At 46.4% G+C, this 14,522-nt stretch overlaps 3 protein-coding genes across 3 annotated transcripts in view; 1 reads left to right on the top strand and 2 right to left on the bottom strand.

The window, feature by feature from the left end:
- LOC104933730 (sodium channel protein type 4 subunit alpha B) overlaps window positions 1-6,698 on the bottom strand; it is a 34,947-nt gene extending 28,249 nt beyond the window's left edge. The window contains exon 1 of the mRNA XM_027275773.1: window positions 6,692-6,698. The gene's annotated coding sequence lies outside the window, so the exon portion shown is untranslated. The remainder of the gene's footprint in view (window positions 1-6,691) is intronic.
- Window positions 1-8,833, top strand: part of nup160 (nucleoporin 160) — a 17,093-nt gene extending 8,260 nt beyond the window's left edge. The window contains exons 11-34 of the mRNA XM_019257842.2: window positions 498-668; window positions 772-871; window positions 959-1,124; window positions 1,314-1,444; window positions 1,585-1,745; window positions 1,870-2,006; window positions 2,191-2,261; window positions 3,685-3,835; window positions 4,125-4,194; window positions 4,591-4,689; window positions 4,770-4,889; window positions 5,085-5,180; window positions 5,296-5,390; window positions 5,521-5,617; window positions 5,697-5,802; window positions 5,893-6,053; window positions 6,151-6,211; window positions 6,524-6,634; window positions 6,721-6,844; window positions 7,000-7,101; window positions 7,185-7,326; window positions 7,438-7,563; window positions 8,438-8,533; window positions 8,610-8,833. Of these exons, the coding sequence (XP_019113387.2) occupies window positions 498-668; window positions 772-871; window positions 959-1,124; window positions 1,314-1,444; window positions 1,585-1,745; window positions 1,870-2,006; window positions 2,191-2,261; window positions 3,685-3,835; window positions 4,125-4,194; window positions 4,591-4,689; window positions 4,770-4,889; window positions 5,085-5,180; window positions 5,296-5,390; window positions 5,521-5,617; window positions 5,697-5,802; window positions 5,893-6,053; window positions 6,151-6,211; window positions 6,524-6,634; window positions 6,721-6,844; window positions 7,000-7,101; window positions 7,185-7,326; window positions 7,438-7,563; window positions 8,438-8,533; window positions 8,610-8,693 (2,778 nt within the window). The 3' untranslated portion in view covers window positions 8,694-8,833. The remainder of the gene's footprint in view (window positions 1-497; window positions 669-771; window positions 872-958; window positions 1,125-1,313; window positions 1,445-1,584; window positions 1,746-1,869; window positions 2,007-2,190; window positions 2,262-3,684; window positions 3,836-4,124; window positions 4,195-4,590; window positions 4,690-4,769; window positions 4,890-5,084; window positions 5,181-5,295; window positions 5,391-5,520; window positions 5,618-5,696; window positions 5,803-5,892; window positions 6,054-6,150; window positions 6,212-6,523; window positions 6,635-6,720; window positions 6,845-6,999; window positions 7,102-7,184; window positions 7,327-7,437; window positions 7,564-8,437; window positions 8,534-8,609) is intronic.
- A 461-nt stretch (window positions 8,834-9,294) lies between these two features.
- On the bottom strand, window positions 9,295-14,433 carry LOC104933726 (fibroblast growth factor receptor substrate 2). Its single transcript, XM_027275774.1, has 7 exons — window positions 13,847-14,433; window positions 12,542-12,630; window positions 12,367-12,458; window positions 11,288-11,474; window positions 11,060-11,194; window positions 10,797-10,960; window positions 9,295-10,710 (listed from the first exon to the last, which is right to left on the bottom strand). Exons 3-7 carry the CDS (start codon window positions 12,430-12,432, stop codon window positions 9,655-9,657), a joined length of 1,608 nt encoding a protein of 535 aa, XP_027131575.1. The 5' UTR covers window positions 12,433-12,458; window positions 12,542-12,630; window positions 13,847-14,433; the 3' UTR covers window positions 9,295-9,654.
- Between the last annotated feature and the right edge of the window lie 89 nt (window positions 14,434-14,522).

Raw genomic sequence — 14,522 nt, 5'->3', positions numbered from 1 at the left:
CAAAGAATACAGTACAGTGTTTTTATTACAGAGTTCAAAGAATACAGTACAGTGTTTTTATTACAGAGTTCAAAGAATACAGTACAGTGTTTTTATTACAGAGAGTTCAAAGAATACAGTATAGTGTTTTTATTACAGAGTGCAAAGAATACAGTACAGTGTTTTTATTAGAGTTCAAAGAATACAGTACAGTGTTTTTATTACAGAGTTCAAAGAATACAGTAGTGTTTTTATTACAGAGTTCAAAGAATACAGTACAGTGTTTTTATTACAGAGTTCAAAGAATACAGTACAGTGTTTTTATTACAGAGTTCAAAGAATACAGTACAGTGTTTTATTACAGAGTTCAAAGAATACAGTACAGTGTTTTTTTTACAGAGTGCAAAGAATACGAGTTATATAATGAGTTTATAATCTTAAACTTTGTACCATAGATTCTTTAGGATGAGGAAGTAATCTCTCATCTCTGTCTATTATCCTGTCTGTCTGCCCTCCAGCTGCAGAGCAGTGTGACAGAGTTTGAGTTTTCTCAGGAAGAGTATCGTCAGCTGCAGGTGGAGTTCTGGTCCAAATTCTACGCCTGTTGTCTTCAGTACCAGGAGGCTCAGTCCATGCCTCTGGGTCTGACAGTGAGCCAGCACACCAGCATGGTCTGTCTGCTCAAAAAGGTAAGGCTCCTCCAACACAGCTGTGTTTATGTCTATGACATGACAGTTATGTGAGGAGCCAAACACGCTCTAATTGTCACGTGTGTGATCACGTGTATTTCAGGGCTTCGTGTCATTCCTGCTGCCGTGTTTCGCAGTTGATCACCTGTACCTGTCTTACGATGAGTACCTGTCCTCAGAGGAGGACACGCCCATCACTGAAGGTGAGGACACCTGGTACCTTCAGGTGAAGCTGCGGAGTCATTGAAAGCTTCACGTGTTGTGTTTACTTAATGTTTACCTGTCCTCAGACCCAGAGGTCGGCCATGACGTGCTGCAGCTGGTTCAGTGTTTACGGATGGTCAGTGATGCAGTTTCTGGAGAGATGGCGTACGAGATGGAGAAAGCTCTGGAACATCTTCAGTCACCTGAGAGGGCTGCAGAACTCGTCCTGGAGAACATGCTCTCCAATGACAAGTCAGTCCTCCTACTCAACTGAGCTCCCCTGAACCTGAGCGTGTCATCACACCTGTGCTAGTTCAGGTTTCATTGAATCAGAAAACATTAGTGACGTTTTTAGCTAATCAGGCTAATGAGGCTAACAAAGTTAATGACAGGAGGGACACTGGGAATGTTAACATAGTTTTATTTAAATATTTCATGAAGTGACAGCGTGATCGAGGACATCCAGAACAAACTGCAGGACATTCGTAACCCAATGGCCGCCATGATGGTCCTGCTGAGGGAGATGGACCTAGAGACGGACTCAGAGGTCGGAGGAGACGGACCCGCACTCGGTATGAAACAACACATGAAGTCTCATGGTGTACCAGATTGTAAAGGGGTTTCTATGTAGACCCGTGAGGACTCAAACTGTGTCCTGACGTTGACGTGTCGTCCTGACATTGACGAGTCGTCCCTGCTCTGTGTCTTGCAGGTCACAGTCTGAACATGAGGATCAACCTGTCTCAGCTGTATGGCAGCAGTTCAGCCGTGTCTGTCGTCTGTCAGGCAGTCTGTCACATGACCATGACTAGAGCGCTGTTCTGCAGAGACCTGCTGATCCTCCAGAAACTCTACCTACGCTTTGGAGACAACGTGAGAGCACACACACACACACACACACACACACACACATTGGTGTAGTGATTCAGTTTATGAACGTGTGTGTGTGTGTGTGTGTGTGTGTGTGTGTGTGTGTGTGTGTGTGTGTGTGTCTCAGGTGTTTCTGGGTGGAGGTGCTCAGCTGTTGCAGCTCCAGCAGGACTTGATTCCTCGCAGCTCTCACCTGCTGTCCTCCTATCACCTCCTCAAACACGTCAGTCAGAGCCTGGCCTCGTCCGTCCCCCTTGACATCATGTGAGTACACGCCAGTATGTTTACAAATACATAACAGACATCATGTGAGTACAAACTAATGTGTACAAATACATACGGATGTGAGTTTGTACGTTTGATTTGACATGTTAAGAACACAACAGGTGTATGAATGTAGAGAGCAGGTGTGCTGTGTACCTCTGACCTTTGTCCTTTGACCCCTCAGAGATGCTAACCTGCAGCATCTGACCGTGTTGGAGCTGTCCGACAGTCCAGCCCTCTCCACCAACAGATCAGGTCAGTGACAGTAGAAGCTGAGCAGCTGAAGGACTTCATATATATTGTGTAAATATTTAGCTGACTTAACTAGCTGACTAGCTTACAAAAAAGGGGCCAAGGTGCAGTGAGACAAGGACGTGTTAGTGAAGCAATAATTACTGTGACAGTACTTGACGGAGATAGATGCATCATATCCAGTTGTTGGTAGTGTTGTAGAGGAGGTCCTGTCTGAAGAGCTGGAGGTCTTCAGGGTGTTTGTGAAGGTAGAGAGGGACGCCGGGACAGATGACACAGCCTGTATTAGTAGTTGAGTAGCATGTTGAGTTAGGTAAGGCCTGATTTCTAATGATGTGAAGTACAAAGCGGCACGCCCAGGCAACTGAAGCGATATGATTAGAGACAGACAGACAGACGACTTTATTCATTAGGTTAGTTGGTCATCAATCGTGACTCCTAATTTCTCTCGACGAGACATAGGGAGTGACTCTGATGTTGATGTCATTGTGTTTAGTAGGGTTGGTTCAGTTAAGTTTTAGAGAGGTTCATCTGGAGGTGATGTGCCTTCATCCATGTGGAGATAGTGTGTTGCCCCCTTCCTCATTTTTATTGTATTTTTTTGCATATTTGTCACACAAATGTTTCAGATCATCAAACAAAATTTAATGTTCGACAAAGATTACCTGAGTCAATACAAAATGCAGTTTTTAAATTATTTAATTTTGGAGCGGTCTAGCCAAAGTCTGGACTTCAGTCTGATTGCGATGCTGTAGTATGACCTTAAAGAGGCCGTTCATGCTCAAATCCTCCAATGTGTCTAAATTAAAGCAATTTTGCAATGAAGAGTGGGCCAAAATTCCTCCACAGCAATGTGAAACACTCATTGCCAGTTATCACAAATGCTTGATTGCTGCTGTTGCTGCTCGGGGTGGCACAACCAGTTATTAGGTTAAGGGGGCAATGATTTTTTCACATAAGGTCAGGTAGGTTTGGAGCTTTTTCCCTTAATAAATGAAAACATTAAAAAGTGTGACAAATATACAAATACTTTTCACAGCACTGTATCTGAGAGCAGAGACTGAGAGTGAGTGTCATCTGCATAGCAGTGATAGGAAAAAGCCATGTGAGTGAATAATCTGACCCAGGGAGGTGGTGAAGATAGCAAAGAGAAGTACAGAGCCTGGCACCCTGTGAGATGTGCATTCATCTGATCCAGTTTCACCAAAATCACTGAATAAAGTTGTGCTTTGACGCTCCAGTGGCATCAGAATAGAGAAAGCATTTCATTGGATGTTAAATAACTACATAGTATCAGTAATGGAGGACAGATGGGACAGAAACAACGGCTGAGATTATTTATGTTTAACATGCATAGTTTTATCGTCTTCATCCTGATGCCAATGCTGTCCCCGTCCTGATGACATTGTCCTTGTTGTCTCTGCAGTGTTAAGTCCTCAGACAGTTGTGGAGCTCTTCTATCAGACTGCAGCCAGGAAGACGATCATTTCCCACATTTATGCTCAGCAGCAGAGTAACTCTCTGCTCCACTGGAGCCACATGACCTCCAACGTGGTCCACCTGCTCGCCCAGATGCTGTATCCTTCAATGACCCAACAACACGTCGAGCCGGATGTTTGGTTAGGTTCTTCAGGTCTTCACATGTTAAACACTGCAGAGTTTTTGTAAGAATCAGCCGTCTGTCTCCCCACAAACCTCCAACAGAATCTGGATTAGATATTAATTACTTTTTATTATTTGTTTTATTCTATACTGAGCCTGGTTCTTGAGTGCACCTCGATCTTGTTGTATGTACAATGAAATGAAATGTTATCTTACGGTTTATTAATGTGTATTAATGTTGTTGAATCTTAACTGGTGTCCCAGTTGGCCCAGTAACCCTGGATTCCAGTTCCCAGAGTGTCTGATGGCCAGCTGTCAGTACACACAGCTGCAAGTGAGTTTAACGTGTTCATCTCAACCCGTCTGTGACATGTACATTCTTCATGTTGTTCATACTTCATACGGACATTTCTGTCTGTCCATCAATGATCACTATTTATGGATGGGCGGTTGAGGATCAAGGATTGACGCTCTGTGGTCAATGGTCATCGATGTATGTTCAATGATCATCGAATGTTCAATGATCATCGATGTATGTTCAATGATCATCGATGTATGTTCAATGATCATCGATGTATGTTCAGTAATCATCGATGTATGTTCAGTGATCATCGTATGTTCAATGATTGTGTTGATTGACGTTTGATGATCGATGTCGACCTTTGTTCAGTGTTGATACTCACCATGATGGTGTCTCAGGTGTATCTTATCCATGTCTTTCTGTGTGCAGGAGTACGTGAGGCTGATTGGTCCCTGGTGTCAGGTGAACATCGGCTCCTGTCGCTTCATGCTGGGTCAGTGTTACCTGGCTAATGGGGAGGGTCAGAAGGTGAGATGGACTCAAAGTGTGACTCTACACCTGGATCGAAGAGCACATGACCTGCTGACTTATCAACTTTTTGTCTTCAGGCTCTGCAGTGTTTCCAAGAAGCAGCAACAGAGGTGGAGAAGGAGGAGTTCCTGATGAGACTGACGGGCACAGACGAAGATGAGGCTGCGTCCACTCCCAGACTACAGTACTACAACAAGGTACACTTAATGGGATGATGACATAGGTGTAGAAGGGCCGACGACCAACAGGACATTCGAACAAGTTCCATGAAATCTGTTCATGACGTCTGCATGTAAAAACATGTTTTATTCAGTGTGACAGCAGCAGACAGGTAGAGGTGAGATCCAAGTACAGCTACCTGTCAAACACTTCCTGTTTCTGTCTGTGTTCAGGTGTTGCGGCTGTTGGAGGATGTTGGTTTACCTGAATTCGTCATTCAGTTGGCCTCTCTGGCCATAACGGAGGCCGCCAGCGACGTCAACAGTCAGGTAACGTTTAGCACGCAGGCACGTGGACAGACAGGTGGAGAGTCACGAAACGTTTAACGAAGGCAGGTGAACATCTGAGATGATTTGAAATTACTTTAACCTGGTTCTGGTTCAGGCTGCTCTGTGGACTCGAATATTCAAACATCATCTGGACCTGGGACACAACAGTGAAGCTTACGAAGCACTCACACAGAACCCCGACTGCAGCATGTATGTACACATATTTATATCCATACATATATACACACTCAGAGTAGCAGACTTGTGTCAGATCAGTTTGTGTGTTTATATTTGCGTTGTTTATATGTTGTGTTTATGTTTCTGATGTTTATCTTTTCAGGCAGCTTGACTGTCTCCGTCAGCTTGTTGTCGTCCTGTGTGAACGGTCTCAGCTCCAGGATCTGGTCCAGTTCTCCTACGTCAACCTGCACGACGAGGTAGTCTTCCTGTTACTATAGAAACTTGATGTACTGTGAGAGGCGGGATTAGGTGAGTTACCTGGTGTGTCCTCATCAGGTGGTCAGTATCATTGAATCCAGAGCCAGAGGTCTGGACCTGCTGGCCCACAACTACTACGAGCTGCTGTATGCCTTCCACATCAACCGACACAACTACAGGAAAGGTATGACCGACAACACACCTGTTTGACCGACAACACACCTGTACGACCGACAACACACCTGTTTATGTAATATTGTGTGTGTGTGTGTAGCAGGAACAGTGATGTTTGAGTTCGGGATGCGTCTTGGTCGGGAGGTGCGAACTCGTGTTGGTCTTCAGAAACAGGTGAACTGTTACCTGGCTGCTCTAAACTGTCTCCGCCTCATCAGACCTGAATACGCCTGGATCGTCCAACCAGCATCTGGCGCCACGGTAACAGACACACACACACAGATACACACAGATATACCTATGAACACTTTCTAATAAACGCTGAGTTTATGTGTGTGTGTGTGTGTGTGTGTTGCAGTATGAGCGTCCAGGTGCATCTCCAAAGAGAAACTCTGACGGAGAGTTTTCTTCTGAACCAGGTGACTTTATTAACACACACACACACACACACACACTGATGTCATTAAGGTGGTCACGATGATGTCAGTCTGTACAAACAGGAAGTCCTCAGTCTTTATGGAGACACGCTGCCCTCTGCTGGATGAAGACTCACTGTTCATAACCTTTAACAAATCTTGAATAAACCTTGAATTAAACATTTGACAAACCTTTGGGTTCCTGTTAAGGAAACGCTCTGCAGTTCATCAATCAGGAATCAGGTCGTTATTTTCACGAAACACGTCTGATCACATGACTTTAAACTGATGACATCATCACTGTTTCTTCTGCAGTAAGACGTCAGGTCGACATCCTGGAACTCAAGGACCTGGAAAAGGAGTACATCCTGTCCCGCAGCCGTCTCACCCTTGCCCAGCACCACCCACCATCTGCAGCCATCGCTGGTACGCACCTGCACCTCTCACCTACCTGCCCCTCTCTCACCTGTCTGTCTCTCACACCTGTCTGTCTCTCACCTGTCTGTCCTCAGGTAGTGCGTCGTCCTCAGAGATCGTCTCCCTGCTCGTTCAGTCCGGTCTTTTTGACTCGGCGCTCTCCATCTGTCTCACCTTCAGACTGAACCTGTCGCCTGTCTTTGAGGGTCTCACCTTCAAGTGAGTTCATCACAGGTCACTGTGAGGACATGTGATCATGTGACTCGACACATGACATCATAAACATGAAGTTTGACTTGACTAAAATCATTTTTACCACGCACGCATGAATGAACACGTGACATGATGAACATGTGAATACGTCATTTTTTCAGGTGTATCAAGCTTCAATTCGGGGGGGAGGAGTCTCAGAACGAAGCCTGGAGCTGGTTGGCTGCCAATCAGTTGTCATCAGTCGTCAACACCAAAGAGTCAAGGTTTGGCCTTTTAAACGTGTCGTCCAATCAGACAAAGCTAATGCTGTGACATCACCATGATTTCATTATTCTTCTGTGGTCAGTGCGACAGATGAGGCGTGGCGCCTGCTGGCATCGTACCTGGACAGGTATCCATCCGCCAACGGGCAGTACCACCGCTGTGTCATCAACAAGCTGCTGTCACATGGCGTGCCTCTTCCTGATTGGCTTGTCAAGTCGTACAAGGTGAGAGACGAGCCAATGGTTAACCTTTGTGACGTGTTCACTGACAGGTGTTTGCTTTTTTGGGGGGTTTTTTTGTTAGTTTTTTACCCACGATGCTCTGTGTCACTGCAGACTGTGGACGCTGCGTCTCTGCTGCGTCTGTTCCTGAACTTTGACCTGCTGGACGATGCTGCCGAGCTTGTGACCGAGTATGTGGACGCTCTGCTCGGGAAGGGACACGTATACTACGGCATACAGGTACAAGTACCGCATGCTGCAAAATTCAAGGGACTTTATATGTTTTTGCCCTCATTTTTCATGAGATGGACTCAAAGATTTAAAACATTTTCTATACACACAAAATGAACATTTCTCTCAAATATTGTTCACAAATATGTAAATCTGTGACAGTGAGCACTTCTCCTTTGCTGAGATAATCCATCTCACCTCACAGGTGTGGCACAGCATGATTATTGCACAGGTGTGCCTGAGGCTGGCCACAATAAAAAGAACTCTGAAATGTTCAGTTTCATCACAGCACAATGTCACAGGTGATGTTTTGAGGGAGCGTGCAGTTGGCATGCTGACAGCAGGAATGTCCACCAGAGCTGTTGCCCGTGATTGAATGTTCAGTTCTCTACCATAAGCCGTCTCCAAAGGCGTTTCAGAGAATTTGGCAGTACGTTCAACCAGCTTCATTACTGCAGACCATGTGTAACCACTCCAGCCCAGGACCTCCACATCCAGCATGTTCACCTCCCAGATCGTCTGAGACCAGCCACTTGGACAGCTGCTGCAACATTGGTTTGCATAACGAACTTTTATTGTGGCCAGCCTCAGGCACACCTGTGCAATAATCATGCTGTGCCACACCTGTGAGGTGGGATGGATTATCTCGGCAAAGGAGAAGTGCTGCGTTTATATTTCTGCTCAGTGTACATATCTATATAGATAGATTGTATAATATACTGAAAGACCTGGAGAATGAGTCATCGAGCTGTGCTTTTAGCTGTTCATTTCAAATATTATCTTCCGTCTGTTCAGACGAACCCGTCAATGACTTTGCTGACTTTTTATTTTTATGAACTTTGAATGCGGCATGATGCGTTTAATGACGCTCTGTGTGTTTCAGCGCCCTCTGTCAGCGACCTCTCCGTCCGTCTGGTTGCCGTACACGTCGATAGATCAACTGCTTCAGACGCTGAATGAGACTCAGACCAACAGCAGCGTGAGTGCTCACTTCCTGTTTGACGTGTCACATGACGATCAGTCTGAGGAAATTAAACCTGTGTTGTTTTTTTCAGGTGTATAAGAGAGTTCGGGACAAACTGGACGATTATCACAGGCTGGTGGAGCAGACGACCAAACGGAGACTCGTCACTCGATAAGATGTGACTGATCAGGCCACCTGACTGCTCTGACCAGTCAGAGCCCGTCTTTGTTTTAAAGAGTTTGACGATGTAAATATTTAGCGTGTTTTGTACCGTGTTTTCATCAGAGCTGTAAAATAAAGTTTTCTTTGAACGCACCATGGGGTCCCCAGTTAATTTAAATATGTAAATGAAGGTGAAGTTAATCACCAGCGTGTTCAGTCAGTGATCTACGTGTTGATCCTGATCAGCTGATCAATGTTGTCAGTTTAGTGTTTTAAATGTATCCACCTGAAGGGGGCGCTACACGGGACAGCATGGAAATGGCATGAAACGTTTAGAACCAGAAGACGTAACGTGAAAACGCTCAGACTCTCCTCCAATCACTGAGCAGTCAGTTTGTTGCATCACAGGTCATGAAACAAAACAAGCTATCAAAGTTAGCACTGAAGCTAGAACGGTTAGCCTGATGAACATGTTGGTCGTTACATCATATGACAAGTTCTCAACTGTCAGTAGTGACCCTGTTTTCTGTCTTTATGCTAAGCGAACAGGAATCAAACACAGGATGCAGAGCGAACGAGTCGTGACACGGAGCCCCTTGTCCACGGCGTACAAATTAAAAACAAACAGACATTTATTGTGCCAGAATCTACTGTACATGTTCAGAGACAGTTCATAGATACTGAGTTACAGCAGCATGTAGTGATCATATAAAAGGATAAATGGAATGCTTTGTTCAGTAATACTGATTTGTACCATAAAACACGACGATGCAGTCCAACGCCGCCCGGCGCCGATCAGAGGTATTACATCACCAGAGGAATAAACTGCTATATGCGTGATGGTGACCTCGACAGGTGACCTCACAGGAAGTCATTAACTCATGTAAAACGTGTTCAGTGGAGTCCGTAACCGCGTCTCCGTGCGGGCGTAGCGAGCGTCCGGGTGCCGTGCTAACAGGAAGTGAAGGTGCGTGTCACACAGTGCTTTTGGTGGGCAGCTCCGTGCTGTTGTGTCGCGTCTTGCGTGACGTGCCGTCATCTCGTGGCCTGGCCTTCTGCAGGTTGGACATGGCAGCGGTGCGCTCGATGTCGATAAGGGCGTACAGCTCGGTGCGGCGGGGGGGGGGTGTGGGGGGGAGCGGGGAGGTCGGGGTGCGTGGCGTGTGGGGGTTGCTGCCGTCTGAGGCGCCCTTGTTACCGGCATTGTTGTCCATCTCCACCTCGATGTAATTGAGCGTTTTGGGCGGCTCCGGGAGACCAGAAAGCGGCGGCCGGCGGAAGTCGAAGTTGAAGATGGTTGGTCCGTCGGTGCGGCGGCGGGCTGTGTCGGGCCTGTGGGCGCTGAGTGGCGCAGTCACGTTCTCCGTGTTGACGTAGTTGTGTGAGGACTCGAGGGCGGCGGACAGAGGGTGGGAGTATGAGTGGTGCAGCAGGCCGTGGTGTGGGTGGTGGTTGTAACCGTTGAGCGACGGCGTCTTGAGGCCACTGCCGCCGTTCTCTTCCTCCTCCGAGCTCGGCTTCCTCGCCTCCCACACTGGAGGCAGTGCCGGCAGGTTCTCATAGTCCAGCAGGGCGGTGCGCCGCTGGGCCGAGTTGTTGACATTCAGGTCAGGAGTTAAGGGAGGTGGGCGGTGGCGGCGAAGAGCTGTGGAGGGATTGGAAGAAGAGGAGGAGGAGGAGCCGTTGGAAAGCGGCGGTGGCAGCTCGGCCTCTGCAGGTGCCTCAGCGTGGCCATTAGTCTCTCGGGGCTTCTCAGTCTCTTTTGCCTCCTGCTGCCTCTTTTCCTTCTCCATCAGCTGCCTCTGAACCGGGGTGGGGCCCAGCACGAACCGGACGCCCTGTGGCTCCAGCAGCACCTGTGGCTCAGGAGGGGCGGGCGGTGCCAGTGGCTCGGTGCGGACCCTCGGAGGAGGAGGCGGTGTCGGAGGACACTGAGACTGGGGAGAGGTGGGACTCTCCAACGGGGTGGTGATGGTCAGTGGGCTGGGCTGGTCCTCCAGGAGCCCCGTGGTGTTCACGTAGGTGTGGACCTGAATGACATCACAGCAGGTGTTATGACATCACCACAACATCAGACGCATTTTATTTTGAAAAGCTGACCAACAGGAAGTCTCACCGCTTCATCAGCCACCAGCAGAGGGTGAGTCGACTCCTCCCCCACAGATGGCAGACGGGTGCTCGCCACAGACGGGTGGCGGGTGGAGGGGTGAGACGGAGCCTCGCCAACAGACGGGATCCGGGTCACGCCATTTGGAACCGTTGGCACAGAGTACCCGAGAGCTGGAGATAGACAGGTAGGTGACTGAGAGTACTGCAAGTACTACTGAGTGTTAGGGCTAGGGTTAGGTTAGGGTTTCAGGTGTCTGTGTGTATGTGTACCTGCAGGTGTGTGTGCCCCCTGGTGGTTAGGCTCCAGCACCGCCTCCTCCACTACACTGATGCTGTGACTATGCATCACCTCCTGCAGCATGTTGAAGATCTCCTCAGCTCGAGAACATTTGAAGGCAAAGATACCTGAAACACAAACACACCAGATGACATCACCAATAACAGAAAGATTTATGTTTAGTTCTAACCTCATTAGTACAGTGTGATGTCAGCACATACCTTGTCCCGTCTGGCAGCGCCGGCCGCTCTCAAACGAGAACAGGTTGGAGTCATAACCATAGCGCCGCAGGCACAGGTAAGGCCACCTGACGTCGTCACGGCGATGGGTGTGGAGGACAAGCTCAGCGTCAGTCAGCTCCATCACACCTGAGCCCAACTCGTTCCCATCGTCGTCCACGTTTATCACCTGAACAGGTAAGCAACAACAACAACACAGTCAGACAGGTACACGGCAACAACAACATATGTTTATTTATTGACACTATGCAATTATGTTTATTGACACTGTGCAGTTATATTTATTTATTGACACAGTGCAGTTATGTTTATTTATTGACACTGTGCAGTTATGTTTATTTATTGACAGTGCAGTTATGTTTATTTATTGACAGTGCAGTTATGTTTATTTATTGACACTGTGCAATTATGTTTATTGACACAGTGCAGTTATGTTTATTTATTGACAGTGCAGTTATGTTTATTTATTGACAGTGCAGTTATGTTTATTTATTGACACTGTGCAATTATGTTTATTTATTATATACTAGATCTATATATATATATATATAATTATATATATATATTATATATATAGATATATATATATATATATATATATATATAGTTTTAATTTATATTTTTTGTGCATCTTGGAAGTATTTTAATGATTGTCTTCTGTTGTTCTGTGAGCTGCTGTAACAATATGAAATAACAAAAGTTTCTTATTTTGGTGATGATTTAAAACTAAAATCTGTTCTCAGTATCTCAGACGTGAGACTTCCTGTTTTAGATCACAGTGAATTATTGATTGACAAAGTGAGCAGCAGATTCAAAGAAAGATGCAAATACTGTAATAATCTCTGATGTTAGTGATTAAACTCAGGATGGTGTTAATGTCGCGTGTGATCGACTGAGGCAGAGACAGGAGAGAAAACAGGAGGAGACAGATTTGCTAATTGAGAAAGGAGCAGAGTTTGTGAAATCTCAGCCATCATTAGTGAATAATCCAGGGTGTGTGCCGACAGTCTGACTGACTGACTGTGAGGTTGTTGTTGAGGCAAGCCGGGACACGAACTTACCTTGAATTTGCTTTGATGATTATCTGGAATTGACTCTTTCTCTGGACAGCTTAAACAGCTACCCATGGCTTCTTCAGAGCACCATCTGATGTCTGACAGGAAACAGGAAACATGTCAGCTGAGACCAGCAGGAAATACAACGCTGTGACATGAAAGAGGCTGAACGTGTGCTCACCTAGATCCTGCCTCCGGTAGCCCTGGTCCCATCCTCAGAACCTGAGGGAGTCTCATGCTTTAAATGATCTGTACACATAAACAGAAGCTCTGCGCACACACACAGAAAAACACACAATGATCAATAAACTATGTACAATCCATACACTGCAGTTTTTCGTCATGTTTAAATCTCTGTTGTGTTTACGGTTCGATACTTTGTGAAGTCGTCGTTGTGTTTTCGTCTCCGACAGACTTGGACTGATTGAGCAGACAGATTCTATTTTAATATATAATTATATATTAACACAGACTTGATATCAAACTGTAGTTTTTCCTCGTGGCTCATCGTGACGTTCAAACTAAATTAAACTTGAAAATATTCTAAGTTGTTTCTCGATGACTTCAGGATCGTTTGGACCGAATCGGAGCCGGTCGTCTGTTTCAGTCCAAGTCTGTCGGAGCAGAGAGGACGTCCTGATCAATCGATTGCTCCGTCAGCTGCCAATCAAAACTGAAACAATTAATACATTATGAAAATGATTATCGATTAAGGAGACAGAAAACAGGATTTTGAAATCATCGGCAGTTCAACGCCATCCGATGTAATAATCAATCGAGTCTGGCGTGTCATGTTTGTCTCTCTCTGTTTGCCGTACTTTAAACCGAACGTTTACTGATTAATTGATCTGATCACATTTAAACTCAAGCCCAGTCTGAATCTATCAATCATTGTGATTAGTTGTTAGTTTCTTCATGAAGCGATTGATTATTGAAGTTGTGATCAGTTTTTTAATTAATTAAGCTGATCATCGATCGTTAATGTCGTCTTATTGATCACTGATGGAGAACACATATTAAACACTCTAAAGCAGGTGGTGGATCTTTGAATGATCTGGACCGGACCAGAACCTTCAGAACTTTTTGTTTGAAACTTTCTCATTAAACAGAGTTAATTAGTCTGTTAATGAGAACACTGTCATTATAGGTGATAAACACTCAGACTCCTATAGTCGATCATGAGTATTGATCAGTGATCAGCTTTTCACTTTCTCCTGGAGCTCCGCGCACACACACACACTTCCCCGTGTTTGGGTGTTCACCAGCCGGCCGAGTATCGCCCTCTGACTCGGTGAGTGGTGCGTGGTGTCGGAGCTCCGGGCTCTCGGTGTGTGTGTGGTGTAATGGCAGCTAGTTAGCTCGAAGCTAAGCTGCCTCTTCAATAAGCTAACAGCTTCTAGCTACATCATTAGCTACAGTTACACACCGACGCATTCCGCTGCGAGCCGCCGTGAAAACAGCCGTGAAGTCATGGAGCCATACTTACGAGTAACCGTCACCGTGTTCAAATGCAGCGTCCAAACGTCCCGGAGCCCGTCCAGGTGTGGAGCAGCTCGGTTCGTCCCGAAACGACGCTGGCCAGTCCTCCAACAGCTAGCGTTAGCTCTGTGCTAACCCAGCGCAGCCTCCATCTTTCCTCTGCGCTGCTAGAGCGCCAAAAACAACAATCACAACTTCTCTCAAAGACTCTACCGCTGCCGTCTGCGCCGATCACACAGCGAACATCGGTTTAAATCCATCGACAATCTTCCGTGGGTCACTGTGGGGGACGAGCTTCCGTCCAAACGCACTTTTTATCCGATGAAAACCAAGTTTGCTGCGGTCGGAGCGTCTCTGCTGCTAGCTGCGGCTAAATCTCGGCAACTTGGCTGAACTTCCGAGAGTTCCAATGTGGTGAAGCCCCGCCGCTCTGCGCATGCGCGGCTCCTGTGGTTTGGGATAGCCGGGGCCTCTCCCAGCGGAGCCATGAAGGAGTGACGTCGGAGAGTACTCGATTACTGTACTCACATCTGAGAGTACTCGATTACTGTACTCACACATCTGAGAGTACTCGATTACTGTACTCACACATCTGAAAGTACTCGATTACTCTACTCACATCTGAAAGTACTCGATTACTCTACTCACATCTGAAAGTACTCGATTATTCACACATCTGAGAG

This window comes from Larimichthys crocea, unplaced genomic scaffold (assembly GCF_000972845.2).
Source record: "Larimichthys crocea isolate SSNF unplaced genomic scaffold, L_crocea_2.0 scaffold214, whole genome shotgun sequence".
NCBI lineage: Eukaryota > Metazoa > Chordata > Actinopteri > Sciaenidae > Larimichthys > Larimichthys crocea.
Note: the sequence above shows the minus strand (reverse complement) of the source record. Positions and strands in the feature narration are given on the sequence as shown.